This window comes from Trachurus japonicus, chromosome 15, assembly GCF_045865225.1.
Source record: "Trachurus japonicus isolate A0001 chromosome 15, Traja_1.0".
In the NCBI taxonomy this organism is placed as follows: Eukaryota; Metazoa; Chordata; class Actinopteri; order Carangiformes; family Carangidae; genus Trachurus; species Trachurus japonicus.
In genome coordinates this window covers 15,602,385-15,620,023 of record NC_140921.1, presented here as the reverse complement: position 1 = coordinate 15,620,023, position 17,639 = coordinate 15,602,385, and the positions used below count along the sequence as shown (strand labels likewise).

Genomic DNA, 17,639 nt, shown 5'->3' with positions numbered 1-17,639 from the left:
GTCCGTCATTGATTGATTATCAAAGGGAACACATTGTTGGAAGATTGAGCTGGCAGTAGCTATACTGTACATAAGAAAAGCAAGTTGGATTTATACATGACAATATAGGCTACAGGGTGGGAATAAAAAATTTAATTTAAGGAAGAAGTAGCCTACGTTCTTCAATAAGTATGTTCTTAACTATCTTTGTGAGGGACATAGTTCTGTACATAAATAAAATAAAATAGGGGTAAAATAGAACATTTTAATATTTGGACCGATGCCATTATCCGTGTGTTTGGGGCAGTTCTGGGGCAGTTTTTGGGCAAGAAGTCTCTGCATTTGCCTCGAAAACAACTGTCTCGTAACGTTCTGTTATTATCTCATAGCGTGGTGATTGTGTATTTGATAAGTTTGATGAGGGAAACCAAGAAATCCCATTAGCCTCTGTTGTGTAGCTCTGAGCAGCTCACGGCTCGGCCCCGCCGTTCTAAAAACATCTTACAACGAACCTACTCCTAACCATAGGCCAATTTGCCAAAATGTTGAACTATCCCTTTAACACAACTAGTTTTCCAGAAATGTTTTGTTGTGATTAGAAATTGACTTACTTACCAGGTTCTTGCCATTTTCGTTTTGGTACACTAAGTGTCCAACTTGAACTCCGCAGGCTACATACCTTAAAATTTAAACATTGTTTTACAAGGTAGCTTCCTTAAACAAATGTGTATTACTAGCAGTTAGCATTGATTCACATAGCCATAGATATAGAAACGTTTCTATATGGTTATGGCGGGTAAAGGACCTCACTCGACCTCACCCATGGATGTATTAGACCTCACCACTATGGCCGACGTAATGGCCTCAGCGGGATGTTTGTCGACTTTTGATGACGTTTTTATGTAACTTCGGGGATCCGCGCCAATAGAAAGCGACAGGAAGGGACCCGTTCATGTTTCGGCGGCGGCCCGTTCAACCTGAATATCTTTGGTTCAACTTCAGTAAGCATCCCCGGCCGAGGACGAGGTCCGTCGTTCTCGCTGACCGACCCTCTTGGACTGATGGATTATGGAAAAGAGAGAGTGGTGGCCTTAGTGGACATGGACTGTTTTTACGTGCAGGTGGAGCAGAGGCTAAATCCGGCGCTGAAGAACACCTCCTGTGTGGTGGCACAGTACAAGACGTGGAAAGGGGGCAGGTGAGTTTCTGACACAGAGACACTTGTTTATGATTAATGCGACTGAAGAGACACCAGACACAAGGTCGTTAAGACTGACACCAAATAGCAGCATTACATTGCTCAGCCACCCCTGGCTCGCCAGTCGCCCCTCAGTATAAGGTAAAGCAAAATCATGTCCCAAGTTTTATTCAGTGCTGTTTTGTGGTTATTGAGAGTCTACTTTGTAAAAAGCACCCCGAACAAAAGACAGAAGGTGCTTACATACTGAAATACAACAACTTTTTGATAAATAACTGACTTTCAAATCTGAACTCAAGCTCCACTTACTGCCATAGCAGTCAAATGTCATCACGTTTCCTAGTCATGATATCCTCGGGGGACATATCAACTCAATTCAAGGGTTATTTCTGGCATTGGATGTAAATTGTGTTGTTAATTTGGCGGTGTACTGATTCTTGGTCAGTGATCTTAACCTACCAGATGATAAAATGACCTGGCAGCATGAGTGTGCAGCTGTTAATACTCCTCTGCTCAGTACACATTGTTTTAACACTGCTCTCAGCTTGTGTCTGTTCATTTGCATTACTATTTAAACTGCTGTCTCTGTGTTGGCAACTCATCCGCCCCCATTCTTTCACAGATAAATAGTATGGACTCACACCATAGACTGTAAAAAAAAGACTCACACTCACTATTAATATGCTGTTAACGGTTTGTAGAAATGATTTGATGCAGTTCTCACTTAAATATCATCCTCTGTTAGTATCATAGCTGTGAGCTACGAGGCCAGGGCCCATGGTGTCACAAGGAACATGTGGGTAGATGATGCAAAGAAACTTTGCTCAGACCTCCAGGTGGCACGTGTGCGTGAATCTCACGGCAAGGCAGACCTCACACAGTAAGTGCTATGTACTGTTTAACTCCTGTACCCCCAGTCTTCCTTTCTTTGATAGCATGAATGGTAAATAAGTTATTATAATACATCCATTCCTGTAACGGTTTCAAGATAAGTAAGCTACTCACTCCTTGTGTAGTTACAGGGATGCAAGTGTTGAGGTGATTGAGGTCATGTCTCGCTTCGCTGTGATCGAAAGAGCCAGCATTGATGAGGCCTACATGGACCTGACTGCTGCAGTCCAGCAGCGGCTGAAATCCATGACACAAATAGACCCTCACCTGCTGAAGACCACCTACATCCAGGGCTACCCACAGAGTTCAGAGGAAGAGGAGCCATCTGCAGAGGGTGTTGTCTTGGATAAAGGTACTGTAGGTTATTACCAAAACTAACTGATTACTCAAGTAATAATAACACACCACAGACACTCTGATAGAACAGGTGCTACCAACAGTGTCATGTTTGTCTACAGAGGAGCGGAGGTCCAGAGGTCTCCAGCAATGGCTGGCATCCTTACCTGTCCCTCTGTCAGGGGATCAGAGCTCTACAGATCTGCAGCTAACAGTGGGGGCGCTCATTGTTGAGGAGATGAGAGCAGCTGTGGAGAAACACACAGGTTTCCGTTGTTCAGCAGGGATTTCACACAATAAGGTATGAAAACCTCACTTTGTTCCCTTGTTATAAATGTGTTTGTTGTACTGTATGTTAGCTTGCTGTGGTTACAGATAACTGTCTGTTTCTCTAGGTTCTGGCCAAACTTGCCTGTGGACTGAACAAACCGAACCGACAAACTGTTCTGCCTCTGGACTCTGTAACAGAACTTTTCGGCTCTCTACCCATCAGCAAGATGTGAGTTCTATGTGTTACTACAATGACTGTGTTCATCACAAGATATTTTACATAATCTGATTTACAGATGTAAGTGATGCACTCAACTCATTTCCTTCATGCAGCCGTAACCTGGGGGGTAAGATGGGTGCCTCCATCACAGAAACTCTAGGAGTAGAGAACATGGGAGACTTGACTCGCTTCTCTCAAGCCCAGCTGGGGCAGCACTTTGGAGAAAAAACAGGGTAAGATGATCCTCCACATATTCCGCATAATGTTGATGGGCAAACGGAAGTCCTGCTCATTCTTCCTCTTGCATGCATGGTACGTAACCCTATGCATCATTTAACATAAACCTGGGGAAAGGTTTTCTTTTTTCTCAAGACCTGTTTCAAAAAAGTCCACCACAAATAAACTGGACTTAGTATTTTCTTTATACCTGATTAACATGTGCATGTATCTCTATGAATGTCTTTGCCTTGCAGTCAGTGGCTGTATGATTTGTGTCGAGGGATTGAGTTTGAAGCAGTAAAACCGAGACAGCTTCCTAAGTCCATTGGCTGCAGTAAAAACTTCCCTGGGAAGACATCGCTGGCTACAAAAGAGCAGGTATGAACCTTCAATCTCTGCTAATCCAGTGGTACATCAGGGCTGGAAACGTATTATCAGTAATCTATGATTTTGTTGCTCAATTTGCTTAAAATCTAGAAAAAGATATTAAATTTTTCATGTCTTTATCTGTGTAGGTACAGCACTGGCTACATCAGCTGGCTCTTGAGCTGGAAGAGAGGCTAACCAAGGACAGAGAAGTGGTGAGAAAAATAAGTACTGTGGTGCTTAGATTTTCCATCATTACAGCATGTTTAACTACCGGTACTTCCTCTGCTGAGTTCCACATTAGTGACAGTAATTTCTCCCAACATTACAGAATGGCCGAGTGGCTAAGTTGTTGACAGTTGGTGTACGTCAGCTTGGGGATAAGAGGCCGAGCAGCTTCTCTCGATGTTGTGCGTTAGTGCGCTATGAAGCTGCCAAATTATCCAGCGACAGCTTTGCCATTATCAAGAGTCTCAACACAGCAGGAAGCCACCAGGCTACATGGTAATAATAATATAACGATTCAATATTTCATTTGATGAAGGAATTCTGTGACTTATTACTTTTTTTTTTTTTGCAACGTGTCCGCAGGACCCCGCCCCTCACCCTATTACACCTCTCAGCCAGCAAATTTAGCGATGCTCCATCAGCAGGAGGGATAGCTGGTTTCCTTTCCAGTGATGTCACTGCAACTCAGAACGTTTGCTCCACCACACAGCCGCCCTCTGAACTGACACGTGACTCAACATGCAAACAGCCTGGCACTATTCAGTCTTTCTTTCAAAAGGCAGCTGGTAAACAAAGACAGAAAGTACGAGACGATGATGATGAGGAGGATGAAGAAAGAAGCTCCTCAGGAATTCACCCATGTGGCTTTACCCCTGCAGCTGGAAGTCAAGTGGAGTCAGATACCAGGTCAGGTACGAGCTCTGTTTCTTCAGTCACGCCCTCCTCTTACTCTAAAAACGGTTCATCCAGCCCCCGGCCAGGTATTTCCTCTTTCTTCCACAAGAAGAGTCTAGAGAGAAGCTCACAAGCCTCAGTATCAACACTTGGCGAACCTGAAATGGGGCACAGAACTGGGACTGTGAATGAAAAAGAAGTCTCAGAGGACACTGTCGCTGTTGGGTCAGGCCTGCTGGATAAGCCTACCTCAGAGTTTACACCTAACCAAACACCATGTGAAGAGTTAAAGGACGAACTCAATATTGATCCACAGGAAAATCCCCATCCTCCCAATGTGGCCACAGAAGACCTGTTGAAGTGTGAACGCTGTGGCCAGGAGGTGTCAGTGTGGGAAATGCCTGAACACAACGACTACCACTTTGCCCTGGACCTCCAGAATTCTCTCTCTTCATCTGCGAGTTCAGCAGCTGTTTCTGCCTCCTCCTCCTCTTCCTCCTCTGCATCTCCTCTCAGAGTGGGAGCAGCAGGCACAGCCCAGTCCTCCAGGGGAAAGACAAAGACAAGAGGCCACTCAGGACCCCAACCAAAAAGACACTGCTTTCAAGGAAGCAGCGCAGGCACTCTGGATTCTTTTTTCAAGAGGAAATGAAGATGTGCTCTAGAGTGGCACCTTTAACTAAGTATAATACAAATTTAAGATAATAGTATATTTCACAGATGCGTAAATAAATGAAAAGTGTGATTGTAACAGGTTACACTAGGACTTATTGAAGTTTGTGAGCTTTATACTAATTTATGCATATTAAAGACAGTGTTTATGGAATTTATTTTTAACATGTTTTTTATTTTATCGATAATGGTGGTATTTTTAGGAAAACACTTTGTCAGATTGTGTGTATCATCATGTAATATTCTGATGTACCAGCAGGTGCCACTAGTCGGCTAAATGTAGAGCAGAGTTACGCAGTTAAACTACAAAGTTTTCAGGTGAACCAGAGAAATACAGAAAATGTTTTGTAAGACAAGAGGATGTATATTAAAAATTATGTTTACTGCAAATTACACTTGTGTATCCTTAGGGATCCAAATAAAAGTGAGTATAATTTCTTCATTCTGTTTATGCTTGTTGCAAGGCACCAAAGCTAATCAGACACACACAGAACACCAGCCCCACTGATAAGGCTGTCCCAATTTACTCTCGCACAGACTGACATTTTAATAAAATTAGTACAACATGGTAAATGTCAACCTCACATTTTACCATAAAAAAACCACTAAACATCATAGGGGAAATAACTAATAAGAGTAAATGTAATATGAAGGCATCTGCATTCTTTTATGATTTAATAACATACCTTATGTAGACCCAGGGTGTTTGATGTGACTATTAATGTGACTGTCAGTAGGATGTGTCGTTTTGTTTACACTTCTTTACAGCAGTGAGCCTATTGTCCTGCAGTGTATGAACATCGACAGACGGCTAAATAAGTAAAGTACTCTTGCATCATCTTGCGTCAGCTGGACTAGAGAACAGAAGAGGAGGAGCTGTTGTAGGAAAATAAAACTTAATTGTGTCATGAGTCATGGCTCTGTGATGTGAGCTTATAGAAAAAAACACTGGATGTATGACATGGTTTAAAACATTATGTAACTTTGTTTAAAAGACAACAAGGAAACACCGATTAAAGAGACAATAAAGGTTTTATTCATGTACATCATGATACACAAATTTGATCTGTACATAAATATTGCATTTCACCCAAAAAAAAAGATCAAAATTCAGTTAAAAGGAACACAGGTCTTAAACGTGCTTTCAAAAAGTGAAGCTGCGTTGGTAATTAAGAGGACTGCAGTGAAAAGAAAGTGAAAAAGGTGTTTGGATGACTGTAAAATTCAGAACTACTAGAAATCTATAAAATACTTCTCAGATGCTTTAAAACAAACTTAAACCCCTGATATAACTTCATAAATGCTATAAAATATTTTGGTTGAAATGCTTTCTAAATTTTCCTATCTTTGAATGCACAAAAACTGTGCACAACAACGTGGGTGTAACAAAACGGGGCAAACATCTCAGTTGTCCTCTGTATCACTGATGTAAGTGGGACAACAATATGTGTATAAATCACATCAACATGCAATGATAAAACAGACTGAAGGGCTAACAGCAGCCTCAAACAGAGTAGCAATTAACATTCATTTTCAAAGTTGTCTTTTTATATCAAAAACTGTTTCTAGTAGTAGCACCGACTTAAATAGATGTTACTGTTTTATTTACTAAGTTGTAAAACTTCGGGGTACAATGGAAGGCTACTAAACAGTAGCCCCATTAGGCACTGTGTTAAACCCCTTTAAAGTTAGTGACATCAGTAACTCAAGCCAAGAGACAACGTCAAGTACCTCAAACAGAATTGCTTTTAAACAAAGCTGCATTAGTTGGCAGCTTCACATACTATATAATGCATAATCAAACACATCTCTTTGGGAGACACCTCTCTCCCCCAAGTCAGCAACAGAAACATTCGCTGGAGAACTTCTGTGTGAGTGGAATGCTGTCTAATACAATATTGACACTGACCTGAGTAACTAAAGCACTTAAAAGATAGGCAGTGAGATCATCACCATCTCACTGTGCTATCGTGAGGCATTATTTGTGAATTTAACAAAACAAAACAGAATTCTCATAGACAGATGTGACAGTTATAAGGTAATTGCCAATGTGAGTTAGCTTGGCAGGCAGACATACAAACAGGGTCAAGTTCTACCTTTGCATACCTCGCAGTGCCCTCCTTCACCTTCATAAAGTGCCTGTGTCAGTAATATAGCTTGAAGCAAGTTGGTTAAGCTTATATACGACTGACAAGATGTGTCTGAGAACCACGAATGCAACTTGTTGCTTTTAAAATTATCTCACAATTCATTAGTAGTTCTTAAGAAACAGATATGATGTGAGAGTTTTCAAATATAGATGAGATCAGAGGCTTGTCCCTATTAGTCAGGCACTGTGCTGGTATCACAGACAAGCTGCTGTGGGATGATGACAACAATGACACTGGTGATACAGGTTATACCTTGATGTCCGAGCATTTCATACTTGCAGTTGTTGAGTTTGTAAACGGTTATCTGCCAAAGATATGTCAACACTGGCATTTATGTTTCAGTGCAAGTGTGTGTGCATCTTTTTTGAAGTGTGTTAGGTCGTGCATTCAGGTGTAAACTGTGCAGGCAGCGCACTTCAACATTGGTGTTCCTAGTTGCCACTTATTGATCTGTGCGTTGCAACTATGTGGTCTTGACACTCAATATCACTTTGGTAGATGTTGCTTTGAATATTAAATTTTCCTTTCATCAGTGCCATGAAAAGCAACACTCTTTGAACCTCAACCAGAAAACAGATTTAAGGTATTTAAAAGGCTGAAGAGGACATATGATCAAGACGGTGGCAAGAAGGCGTTTGGAAAAGGGTGGTAACACAACAAAATCTGGTGGAAGGCGTTTACTGTGCAGAGAACAGGGCAGAGAGGCCTTTGGAGAAAGCAGGAGGGGTTTATAGAGCACCTTGTTTGGGGTGGGACGGTGTTTTCTGTTGTGGTTGTCTGAGAAACTTCAGGCTTCCTCATCCTCGCTTTGAGATGGCTGGTACTGGCCAATGGGCAGCAACTTGGTTACGTGGCCGATACCTTTCGTCACGCCCTCTCTAAACAGCACCTTAGCTCCAACCTTCAGGTATTCTGGGTGCTTGATGAACTTAAAGAGGACCACTGCTTTCTCTCCTGTCCTCAGCTCCGCCTGTGTACAGTGACGTATCATAAACACATCTAAGAATAGTCGGACATAATCTGCTCAAGGCAACTAAGTGGGATAAAACAAGCACAGATTTTAGAAACAGAAGACAATTTCCAGACAGCTGTATCCTGGTGGATGAACTTACCTTGTCATACACAGCTGCCACAGTGGCTGTCTGTCTCACATTGCCAATGTGCACAGTAACCTGGAAGCCCTTGTGGAAGGTCTTAGCATGGAAGAGCAGGACAATCTCAGCCTCAAACATCCAACAGATGGTTGGATCCATCTCTGGACTCACCATCACCATACCCTGAGTGAGTGCAAAAGACATGATTGTATACATTAGATTACAATTCAGTGTGTGACATGTTCTTTTGTTATAATGACATAAATGTCAATTGATTAAATTATCTAATGCCGATTACTTGCATGATTTCCATAGTTAAAGCAGAAGTAAGTGGTCCGGTCATTTTCGCTAATGCTGCGTTCCAGGCAGGCTTTTGAAATCGTAAATTACAGCTTCAAGTCACAACTTACGACTTTGTAGCGTTCCAGGCAACCCACTCGTGTTTTTCCGACCTGTTTTACCGGTGAAAGTCACTATAACGGCCACTCGTAACTTCCGACCGGTGAACTGGTACCAGATCGAACTGGTACCACTTCACGGTCGGAAAAATACGAGTTTCCTTGAACGCACCATAACAGTCCTCGTCCCTACGTCGCCACATTCACGGCGTCCCTTGGCTGCACACACAGCCCTGCATGCCGTTCTCTCTCCTCATTGGATAAAAACTGTAGGATACGATAAATGTTTTCTCCTCGGCTCAGAGCAGAGCAGAGTGACTGACAGACCCGTATTTCGGTCCAAACACTCTATGTAAGTGATTGCTGTCGGAAGATATAACTATTTAAGACTTATATTAACACAAATATATCACTTACTTCTGCTTTAACTGGAAAAATATGTTTGCTTATGCAAACGTATGTTTATTGTTATTGCAACAATCTGAAACAAGGACAAATACTGTCCAGTGTATTCTCTAGAATAACATCTGATGCTGCTGGTCTTTCAAAGGGGGGAAACTCATTTTCGGCCTTCATCATAAAACTCTCCAGTTATGTATAATATATAGTATTAGTGGCATTTAAAGTAATTTTGCATTTACTTATTATCGCGTCAACTTTGGCAGCCCTAATTAAAAGTATACAGAAAAAATGTTTTGAGTTCCTGTCTGCTACATTGACGATAACGGCTCATGCTAATTACTCTGGTCTGTTTTCTCCATATGAATAAGAGAACAGTGATCCAGACATTTATTTTCATGAACACACTTCCCATAGATAGAGCAGTCTAACCTTGCGTAGTAATGAGCGGTCAAAGTCCCCCAAGGCGAGTGTGGCAGCCTGGCCGGCCCTGAGTACCCTGCATGCCGAGCGGTTCCTCTGGATGCTCCCGATGGTCAACTTGTGGAAATGGCCTGAGTCTGTGGGCCCTACTACAAGATGATCTCCCTCACGGCAAATACCACTGCACAATCAAAGAGAACAGCGGCTCAAAGAGAGTCCATGCCAAACAAACCAAATAATACAAACTGAATAGATGATCATGAAGAAAGCATTTCAATACACTGACCTGTAAAGAGTCCCTCCCACCACAGTCCCCACCTCTGGCACTGTGTAGATCTCATCCACCTGTAATAGGATGTTCACTCTTGTCAAACTCATTGTCAAAGGCAGAATATACAGGAGCTATCTGATCACTTATGTGCCAACACATGCTTCATCTCAGACCTACCTGAAACTCAGTTAGTTGTTGCATAAGCTCCTCCTGCTCTTTGCTGTTGCTGAGAGGAGGAATGATGTTGAAGAAAACCTTAAGCAAGTCTAAACTCTCTCCAGACACACTGGACAGGGTGAAGATGGGTGTGATGCTGCCAGAGAGAGCACAAACGCAAAATCAGGGCACACAGAAATCACCGGCTAGTTTCTGCGCTCTCTTGTGATAACATAATCTAGAAAACGTTAAAAATAAATCAGGTTCATATACTTGATCAATTATGTATATGTGGTTCTTTTCATACTTGGGTGACTGGGCGAACTGTTGAGCTGCTGTGACAGCGTCGTCCGTGCTGCTTACAACCATGGGCACCTTGTTGCAGCCCGGCTGTTTCAAGACACGCTCCAACTGCCGCACCGTGCGCTCCACAGTGGCCCGCGTACACAGGTCCACCTTACTGATGACGATGAAGATTGGCACCTTCAGGGCCATGGCGAGCCCAAGATGCTCTCGAGTAGTTCCAGCTAGAAAAGGGTAAGAAGGAGAGGATAAACATTAATAGAAAAAAAGCATTGATGCACAGAATATTGCCTTTGGCAGAATCAAACCTCTCAACCGCCAATGTTCATTTGATGTATAGAGAAATAACATAGCTAGACAGTGCTTCATATAGATAGGATATCAAAAACAATACAATAGAGTCAGGGGCAGAGAAAGGACACTTTTTATGTGTACAAACACAATGCCTGTCCTCAGTCCACAGCTGTGACCTGAGATAATATTGCTTATCTTCAAGCCACCACTTAATGTCTGACTGAGGCTAAAGAAACCACGTAAGTAGACTGATAAGGCCAGGTAGAATTTCCCATGACGTACGATTATTATGGCATCAGAGTACGAAGATACAACAGCATGGAAGAGACTATTCTAATTATGTCACTAATGTTTGGGCTGTCCAGAATGCAAAACAAGACCCTTTCCAAACCAGATGATGGCAGACATGCCTGGTGGATCATATTTCTTTGTAAACAAGTGTCACGTGAGAGAAAGTGATATGTATAGCAGATAATTTTCCAGACATAGGATATACTGTAGGTCTCAACTCAGCCTACTTCATTTAAGAGGTCAAGGGTACTGAGTACTGACCCTTTTAAACACACTTTTAAAGGCTGACAGTGACTCAAAATGCCCTGACCCCTCATCGGCTGAGCTGCAGACTGTTTTCCAAGCTGTGTTATTTCCAGTGCATTCAAGGTAACAGTGCAAATAAAAATTCAAAGTTCTTCATGCACTGTAAATAACGATGAGTGAAGAGGAAGTGTCAAAAATATTAAATAATGCATTACGAAATGATACAAGATGATTTCCCTCCCCTTGGGTTTTTGGCTTGTCACAGATACAACGTAAGACGAGGCCTATGCATTACACGGATCCATTACTCCGTTTCATAATTAAAGCAGGAGCTCTTGGGTTGCAGACGCTATGTCCCCTTTCTGTCACTTGCATAGCTAAGGTGGTTCTCATTCTTGACCCTATTTCCCCTGCATGCCCCATTTTAGAACAGACAACTACAACACAGCAATGTCTACAGTGCAGACAGTACTATGCTGTAGACTTCAAAAGATGTGTAGTATTGCAGATTGTGCTTTATTATAAAATTTCAGATTGTTGTCTTTGAAACCCATTTAAATTCTCCTCTGCACTGCAGTAGATGTTGTTGTTTTTTTGACTGTATATCCATGCAGATGAGGCTAAAAATACTTACACAAGTGTATTTTTTTCTCACATTTTTCAAACATGACGACTGAACAAATATGCTAATTGTAATGTTATAAATATGTTATAATTTTGATTATCAGCTTTCACTCTAATGGACAGTATATTGTCATAGCGGTTATATATGTTTCAGCTGTGCCTTAATAAGCAGTCTGCTGCTTGTTTATATTCTCTACCTTGACTTGGCAGAACTCATCACTTAAGATTCCTTGTTATTAATTTTGATGTGTGAAGAAAACTCAACACTTAAAGATAGCATTGAATAAAAATACAGTTTATCAGAGACTCTTGAACACAGGACTTAGGTCTGTATGCGTGTGTTTGTGTGTTTTCAAAATAACCTTAAAAAGAAGTACTACCAGCCATGCATTAGCAGCAGATTTTAGTTTGCCTAATAACTCCGGCAGGATGTGAGCTGGATTGTTAAATAACCAGTCCTGTCTCCAGGGCGTAGATTTCCGCATTCCTTTTTGCCATTTGAATAAAGTTATTTACAGGTTTTACTTTCAAAAGCACAGCAAAAACAGGTTCTCTTCAGATCAACAGGGGGCTCTTATCTGAGCACATTCACTGCGTCTGTTGAGGCCCCTCCCCCTCCCACAGTCATGAGAGAGAGAGAGAAGAAATAGCTGCATATCTATGTCAGGATGGCCGAGCGGTCTAAGGCGCTGCGTTCAGGTCGCAGTCTCCCCTGGAGGCGTGGGTTCGAATCCCACTTCTGACAATACTTTATTTTCTATACCCCTACAAACTAAATCAAATGCCGTTCCTCTTTCTCATGAACACAAGTACTCAAATAATACGTCTTGACAGGCATAACAAAGCAAAGAAAAGCCCAGCCTGTCACACAAGTTTACAGAGCTCAGGTTTCAGTGTACGTCATTCCTGGATCTCAGTACTGTTGTTCAAGCTTCCTGTACTCTGTTTCACTTCATGTTATCATAAAAGGTCTGGGTGGTGTGGATGGGTGTGATGCTGCTTTAGTAATGGACTATAAGAGAATCTATAATTAGAACAAGCTGTCCAAATACAATGCCCAAGCCAGTCAGATTATAAAATATTAAAATGTGATGAGAAGACCTTGTAAAGTATTCTCAAGACAGGAAACTCAAAACTTGAATGGAATTAAGTCTTGATTCACTTAAGTTTATTTCATTGCAGAGATCAATAAAATAGACTTACTCCTATGCAAAGTTCTGCAAGTGTTTGGGTAATACCTTCAGGTGACTGGCAAGTGCTATATACTGTACATTCTCAAAGGTTAGTGGTGTCGATGTGCACTGTAGCTTGCTGACCCATTTCCAGGTATCAGGTTTACCAAATCTGCTTGAAATCAACCACAGAACTACTTCAAGTGGGTCAGAGGACTCTGACATGAATGGATGGAATTTGAGATATTTTGGGACCAGTAGTGGCGGGCAGGGTCAGTGAGGGGGGTAAAGTGGCTGTGGTTGGGAGGGTGGTGTGTTACATAAGATCAGATATCACATGCTTCCCAAGTGCTAAGCCAGCTGATCAGACCTACTACTACTTTCTGAAGTGTGGTGTACACAAACATAGACGTCCTGTCAGACTGGCCAGGCAAGTGTTTATTACCAGCTCCCTGTCCCTGTGACTGAGCCACTCTCAACTTGTTTAATCTGAGTAGTGACCGGAGTGAGTTACTGGATTAAGTGCACAGAGACAGAATTACATACAATGTAGGACATGTTCTCATCAAACATGTAGAAAATGAAAAGAATCAATCAACACTCACCAATGCCAGTATTTGCGCTCACGACCAGCATAGCGAAATCTGGACAGTAACTGGTGAGGCCAAAGATGGTAGTCTTCAGGTACTTGTGGTGACCCGCCAGATCGATGAATGTGATCATTTTAGAGGCACTCTCGCAAATCTCCTCTGCTGTTCGAGACTCGCTGTAATTCACAACCTACGAGAAAAGAAAGCAAAAGCAAAAGCACCAAAATATTCCTGTTAGAACTAGTAAAGGTATAGGTCAGATATCAGTCACAAACATTTGTTCTCTTTCTTACCTCTCCTTTACTGTTGAAGCCAAGGATCTCGAAGCTGATGCTTGAAGTTCGACCAGTCTGGATCTCATGAAGGTGCCTGAAGAGGTTGAGCCGCGCTCTCCCCCGTCCATTGTCAAGCTCACCCTGTGTCAAAACACCCAACAGAGTGGACTTGCCCGAGTCCACGTTACCCAGTACAGCTACTCGCAAGTCCAAGAACTGTGGGAATAATAACAAGGGACAATTTTTTTATTTTTTTAATTAAAACAAAAACAAATCAGCAACAAAAGAACATCAGCCAGAAAACAGCATGCCTTCACAGTAGGCTCACTAACCTGTTGGTCGTCTGGCACCTTGCGAATGAGAACTTCAGCAATCTTATGAGGCTCATCAGAGTCATAGTCCACCTCTCTCTCTCGGAGGACAGTGATGTCAGCTCCAACTCTGTCGATCACAAAATTTCCACTTGCACGTGACTGACTATTTGGGTTAGGGTTAAGGGGTATATTAAAACTACAGAATGTAAAGCTGGGATAATATCTAGTATGTAACACATACAGTAAATAACACATTTCACTGCGTATTGTAATATGTATAATTGTGTATGTGACAAGTAAATATGACCTCATCTTATCTTAATATGTAACTTAAAAGTAAATAAGGACACTTTCTGAACTCACTTCTCTGCAAGACGATGGAGTGTCTTCAGTGATGCCCTCATGTCTTCCTCTGATAGTCCCACAAGCATGCCATTGTCCTCAACACCTATTTGATAGACAGCCTCGCCTCGGCCCTCCTGCAGTCGCCATTTCATTTGCGTTGCCAGGTGCTCAAAGCGGTATTGTGTTGGGTTCACCAGCTTTAGCTGAAGAAAGGAGAGAATTTAAACATCAGTGTTGAAATTACACCAGCATGATGGAAAATCTAATCAATTATTAAATAACTCTGAGCGATGCAAAAAAAAAGCATTTTAGAGGATTACAGAGGACCTGAGGCAATAAAAAAATCTTCAATAAAGTCTGTGTTAATGTGGTGGGCAATGCAGCTGTCCAAAGACTAAAAAAGATCTTGCTAATCCTATGGGGTGTTGGTTTCATAGATCATGTGAGACCACACTTAAATATTCTGACATTTTACCTACATATTACTGGAAGCTTATTGGTATGATGATTGACCTAGAGAAGCTGTGTTAGGTGAGGCAACTAGCTCACTTTGAAGAAAACCAAAATATCCTTTGAACACAACAAGGTCTTTTGCATGACATGACAGCTAATTTGCTTACCTTGTACTCTATATTTCCCTCTTCAGCCTAAGAGACAGGGAGGGAAAACAAAGAGAGACAGACAGACAGAGAACAGAAACAACAGCTGTCAGACTGCAGAGAAGTGAGACAACAGGCTATTGATTTGTTAAAAGACACAAAGAAAAGCAATCTGACTGAATGAGCAGTCAGTGCTCTACTATGAATAGGTAGTCACTGTGAGCCGTACAAACCAACTAACTGTTTTGCTTGCCTTAATACACAGCTACTTAATGTGATATAGGACAAAATGAAAAGGTAATATACATTTAAAGGTAACTTGTCACTATTCCTACAAGTAAGACAAAATATACAGTTATGATTATTACAGGAGAGTGGAGCTAATTAGCTACATACTAGAGGTCAGCTGAAACAACAACTGAAGCTATGGGATATGTTGAGACATGCCCATTAAAAGGACTCAAGTTTATAACCAAGATGCTAAGTGCTAATATATTTAAAAATGGATGCCTGATATTAGCCATAATAAATAATAAAAACGCAGTCCACCACTTAACCTTTAGGGTTCAGTTCATTAGCTAGAGATTAACCAACACAGTTCAATAATAATCCCATTAACTCTGCGTAGTGTTATAAACCAGATGTGGGAGTAACGTTAACCTTTTGTTACTGTGTAATAACTTGAGTGAATATCTGAGGCAATAATAACATTAGCTCCACGAGTCCAGAGTATACCCCCGCCCCCTCCCCCCTTTGCTAGATATTTACAAACACAGCTGTCCCTCTTTTGCTGTGCTAGCTAGTGAAACACTAGCCTGCTTTAGCCCGCAGCTTGTTACTACTGTACACACATTTAACCTAATGCTGCGGCGAAAACTACTGTGCATACTGTTTAACATCAACTCTTAGCTTGTTTAATGTTAGCCTAAAGGTCTCTGCATCTCATTCATTTTCCGCGGCGTTTCCGACTAGCTACGTGTCACTGCAAGTTTAAATACGATACAAGTCGGGCTGCTGATAGCTAACTCCCCCGCCATGGACAGGAAATGCAACGAAAAATGTACATTATAAGTTATAAACCCCACAACATGCATGTGCAAATACTAATTTATTAAGTTAACGTTGTTATTATTAGAGGACACTATTGTATTGTGTGCGTGTATTTTTCCTGCTTACCTCTGGAGGTAGATACGGGGTGTTATTGCTCGGTTTGAAGGTGCGAGAGAAGCGAGCAGCTTTTGACTTCTTGTTCTTTGCACCAGCTTTTTTGGGGGCTACGCCAAAGCCGTTTCCAGGCTTGACGTTGGAGGCGACACCTGGAGATCCGGAGCCGTGTCCATTTCCTGAGCCGAATAAGTCCGATACCCGCGCATCCATCGGCTTACTCTTGGACCTAAGTTGTTAGCTTACCACTACCTTGGATGTAAAATGATGCTACCGGTATGTTGTTCAACTATATCTCGACTTAGGCAAGCAGGTGGTTTGCATTTGAGTGTTATTAACCTGCCTGTGGTAGCTTACAGCCCCCGAAAGCAGCGCCAGAGCATCGGCCAGCCGCCCCCCAAACTCTTCAAACCGAACAATAACAGCACCGTCCGAGGCTGCAGCTTTGAGTTTACACGGTGTTTACGTCACAGTCCTGCATGTCTGAGGGTGTGCTTGATTTGAATCGCGACAGAGCCCAAGCGGGCGGTTCCGCTTTCTTTTCTAGTTTAAGGGATTTTTTTTTTTTTAGAAACATTATTAAGACATCATGGTGCAATACAATTCAATACACCAACAGAACATCGCCAGGGGGTTTCAATACAGACAATGCAGAGACAAGCTTTCATACAAAAACATTATATAGTGTACATAAATTCAAAGTCTTTATAGCTTTCATGTTGATGGATTTTTTAATAGACTTAATGTATTGTTTGGCTTCATTTTCAAAAATAAGAAAAAGTGGATTTTGATTAGTGTAACGAGTCGACATTTATGAATGTGCCATTTGGCTAATTGTATAATAAGATTGATGATATAGTATTGTTTTTCTTTAGAAGATGGATTGTCAGTGAAGCCAAACAATACATGTTCAAAGCACAGGGAAAAAAGAGGTTCAATCGAAAAACAAATCAGGTTACAAATATCTTCCCATAATTTAGTTGAGAAAGGGCAAGACCAAAATAAATGAAAAACATCTTCAGGGTGTCCTACACAGAAAGAGCAGTTTAAATCTATATCTTTTTTAAATCGTTGTAAAAAAAACTTTTGATGGGTAAACTCTGTGGATTATTTTAAAAGATACTTCTTTTACAGTTTAAGGGATATCGAATGGTGGGTTAAACACCGCCCGCCTCGCTGCCTCGGTCATAACAGCGTACACACACAGACACCAGTTTACAGTTCTTTGCATCAGTCGAAAAAGGAAATAATTACATGCTTGTTGACAAAGACTTTAAAAAGCGTATCGTTTGCAACATCTGATGCAACAAGACAGAAAAATGTGTCACCAACCGAGACGTATAGATCATAGAATAGAATTTGACCTATGAGTTGGCTTTTAATTGCTGTACAGGACAACAACTCTCCAATCGTGTGTTCATATTAATATAGCGCAATAAAAATATCAGTCAAAAGCCACAAAATGATACAAAGCCTG

At 41.5% G+C, this 17,639-nt stretch overlaps 2 protein-coding genes and 1 non-coding gene across 3 annotated transcripts; 2 read left to right on the top strand and 1 right to left on the bottom strand.

Annotated features, from left to right (window-relative positions):
• Window positions 1–896: 896 nt before the first annotated feature.
• On the top strand, window positions 897–5,196 carry polh (polymerase (DNA directed), eta). The gene is made up of 10 exons (XM_085799895.1): window positions 897–1,177; window positions 1,923–2,057; window positions 2,194–2,420; window positions 2,527–2,705; window positions 2,800–2,903; window positions 3,008–3,127; window positions 3,368–3,491; window positions 3,629–3,694; window positions 3,811–3,983; window positions 4,071–5,196. Exons 1-10 carry the CDS (start codon window positions 1,041–1,043, stop codon window positions 5,032–5,034), a joined length of 2,229 nt encoding a protein of 742 aa, XP_085656021.1. The 5' UTR covers window positions 897–1,040; the 3' UTR covers window positions 5,035–5,196.
• Window positions 5,197–6,067: 871 nt separating this feature from the next.
• Window positions 6,068–16,588, bottom strand: gtpbp2a (GTP binding protein 2a). The gene is made up of 12 exons (XM_085799896.1): window positions 16,175–16,588; window positions 15,020–15,046; window positions 14,418–14,602; window positions 14,073–14,181; window positions 13,759–13,956; window positions 13,481–13,655; window positions 10,253–10,472; window positions 9,967–10,102; window positions 9,805–9,863; window positions 9,528–9,699; window positions 8,317–8,481; window positions 6,068–8,174 (listed from the first exon to the last, which is right to left on the bottom strand). Exons 1-12 carry the CDS (start codon window positions 16,373–16,375, stop codon window positions 7,992–7,994), a joined length of 1,830 nt encoding a protein of 609 aa, XP_085656022.1. The 5' UTR covers window positions 16,376–16,588; the 3' UTR covers window positions 6,068–7,991.
• On the top strand, window positions 12,366–12,448 carry trnal-cag (transfer RNA leucine (anticodon CAG)). The gene has a single exon. It is a non-coding gene; the product is annotated as a tRNA-Leu (tRNA).
• Window positions 16,589–17,639: the final 1,051 nt, after the last annotated feature.

Excerpts from the sequence above, each read along its gene's own strand:
- gtpbp2a (XM_085799896.1), bottom strand. The coding sequence starts at position 16,375 with ATGGATGCGCGGGTATCGGACTTATTCGGCTCAGGAAATGGACACGGC. Across the intron at positions 10,103-10,252 it reads CAGTTCGCCCAGTCACCCAA|CATCACACCCATCTTCACCC; the intron begins GTATGAAAAGAA and ends TCTCTCTGGCAG. Across the intron at positions 8,175-8,316 it reads TGGCAGCTGTGTATGACAAG|GCGGAGCTGAGGACAGGAGA; the intron begins GTAAGTTCATCC and ends CACTGTACACAG.
- polh (XM_085799895.1), top strand. The coding sequence starts at position 1,041 with ATGGATTATGGAAAAGAGAGAGTGGTGGCCTTAGTGGACATGGACTGT. Across the intron at positions 2,706-2,799 it reads CAGGGATTTCACACAATAAG|GTTCTGGCCAAACTTGCCTG; the intron begins GTATGAAAACCT and ends CTGTTTCTCTAG. Across the intron at positions 3,984-4,070 it reads GGAAGCCACCAGGCTACATG|GACCCCGCCCCTCACCCTAT; the intron begins GTAATAATAATA and ends ACGTGTCCGCAG.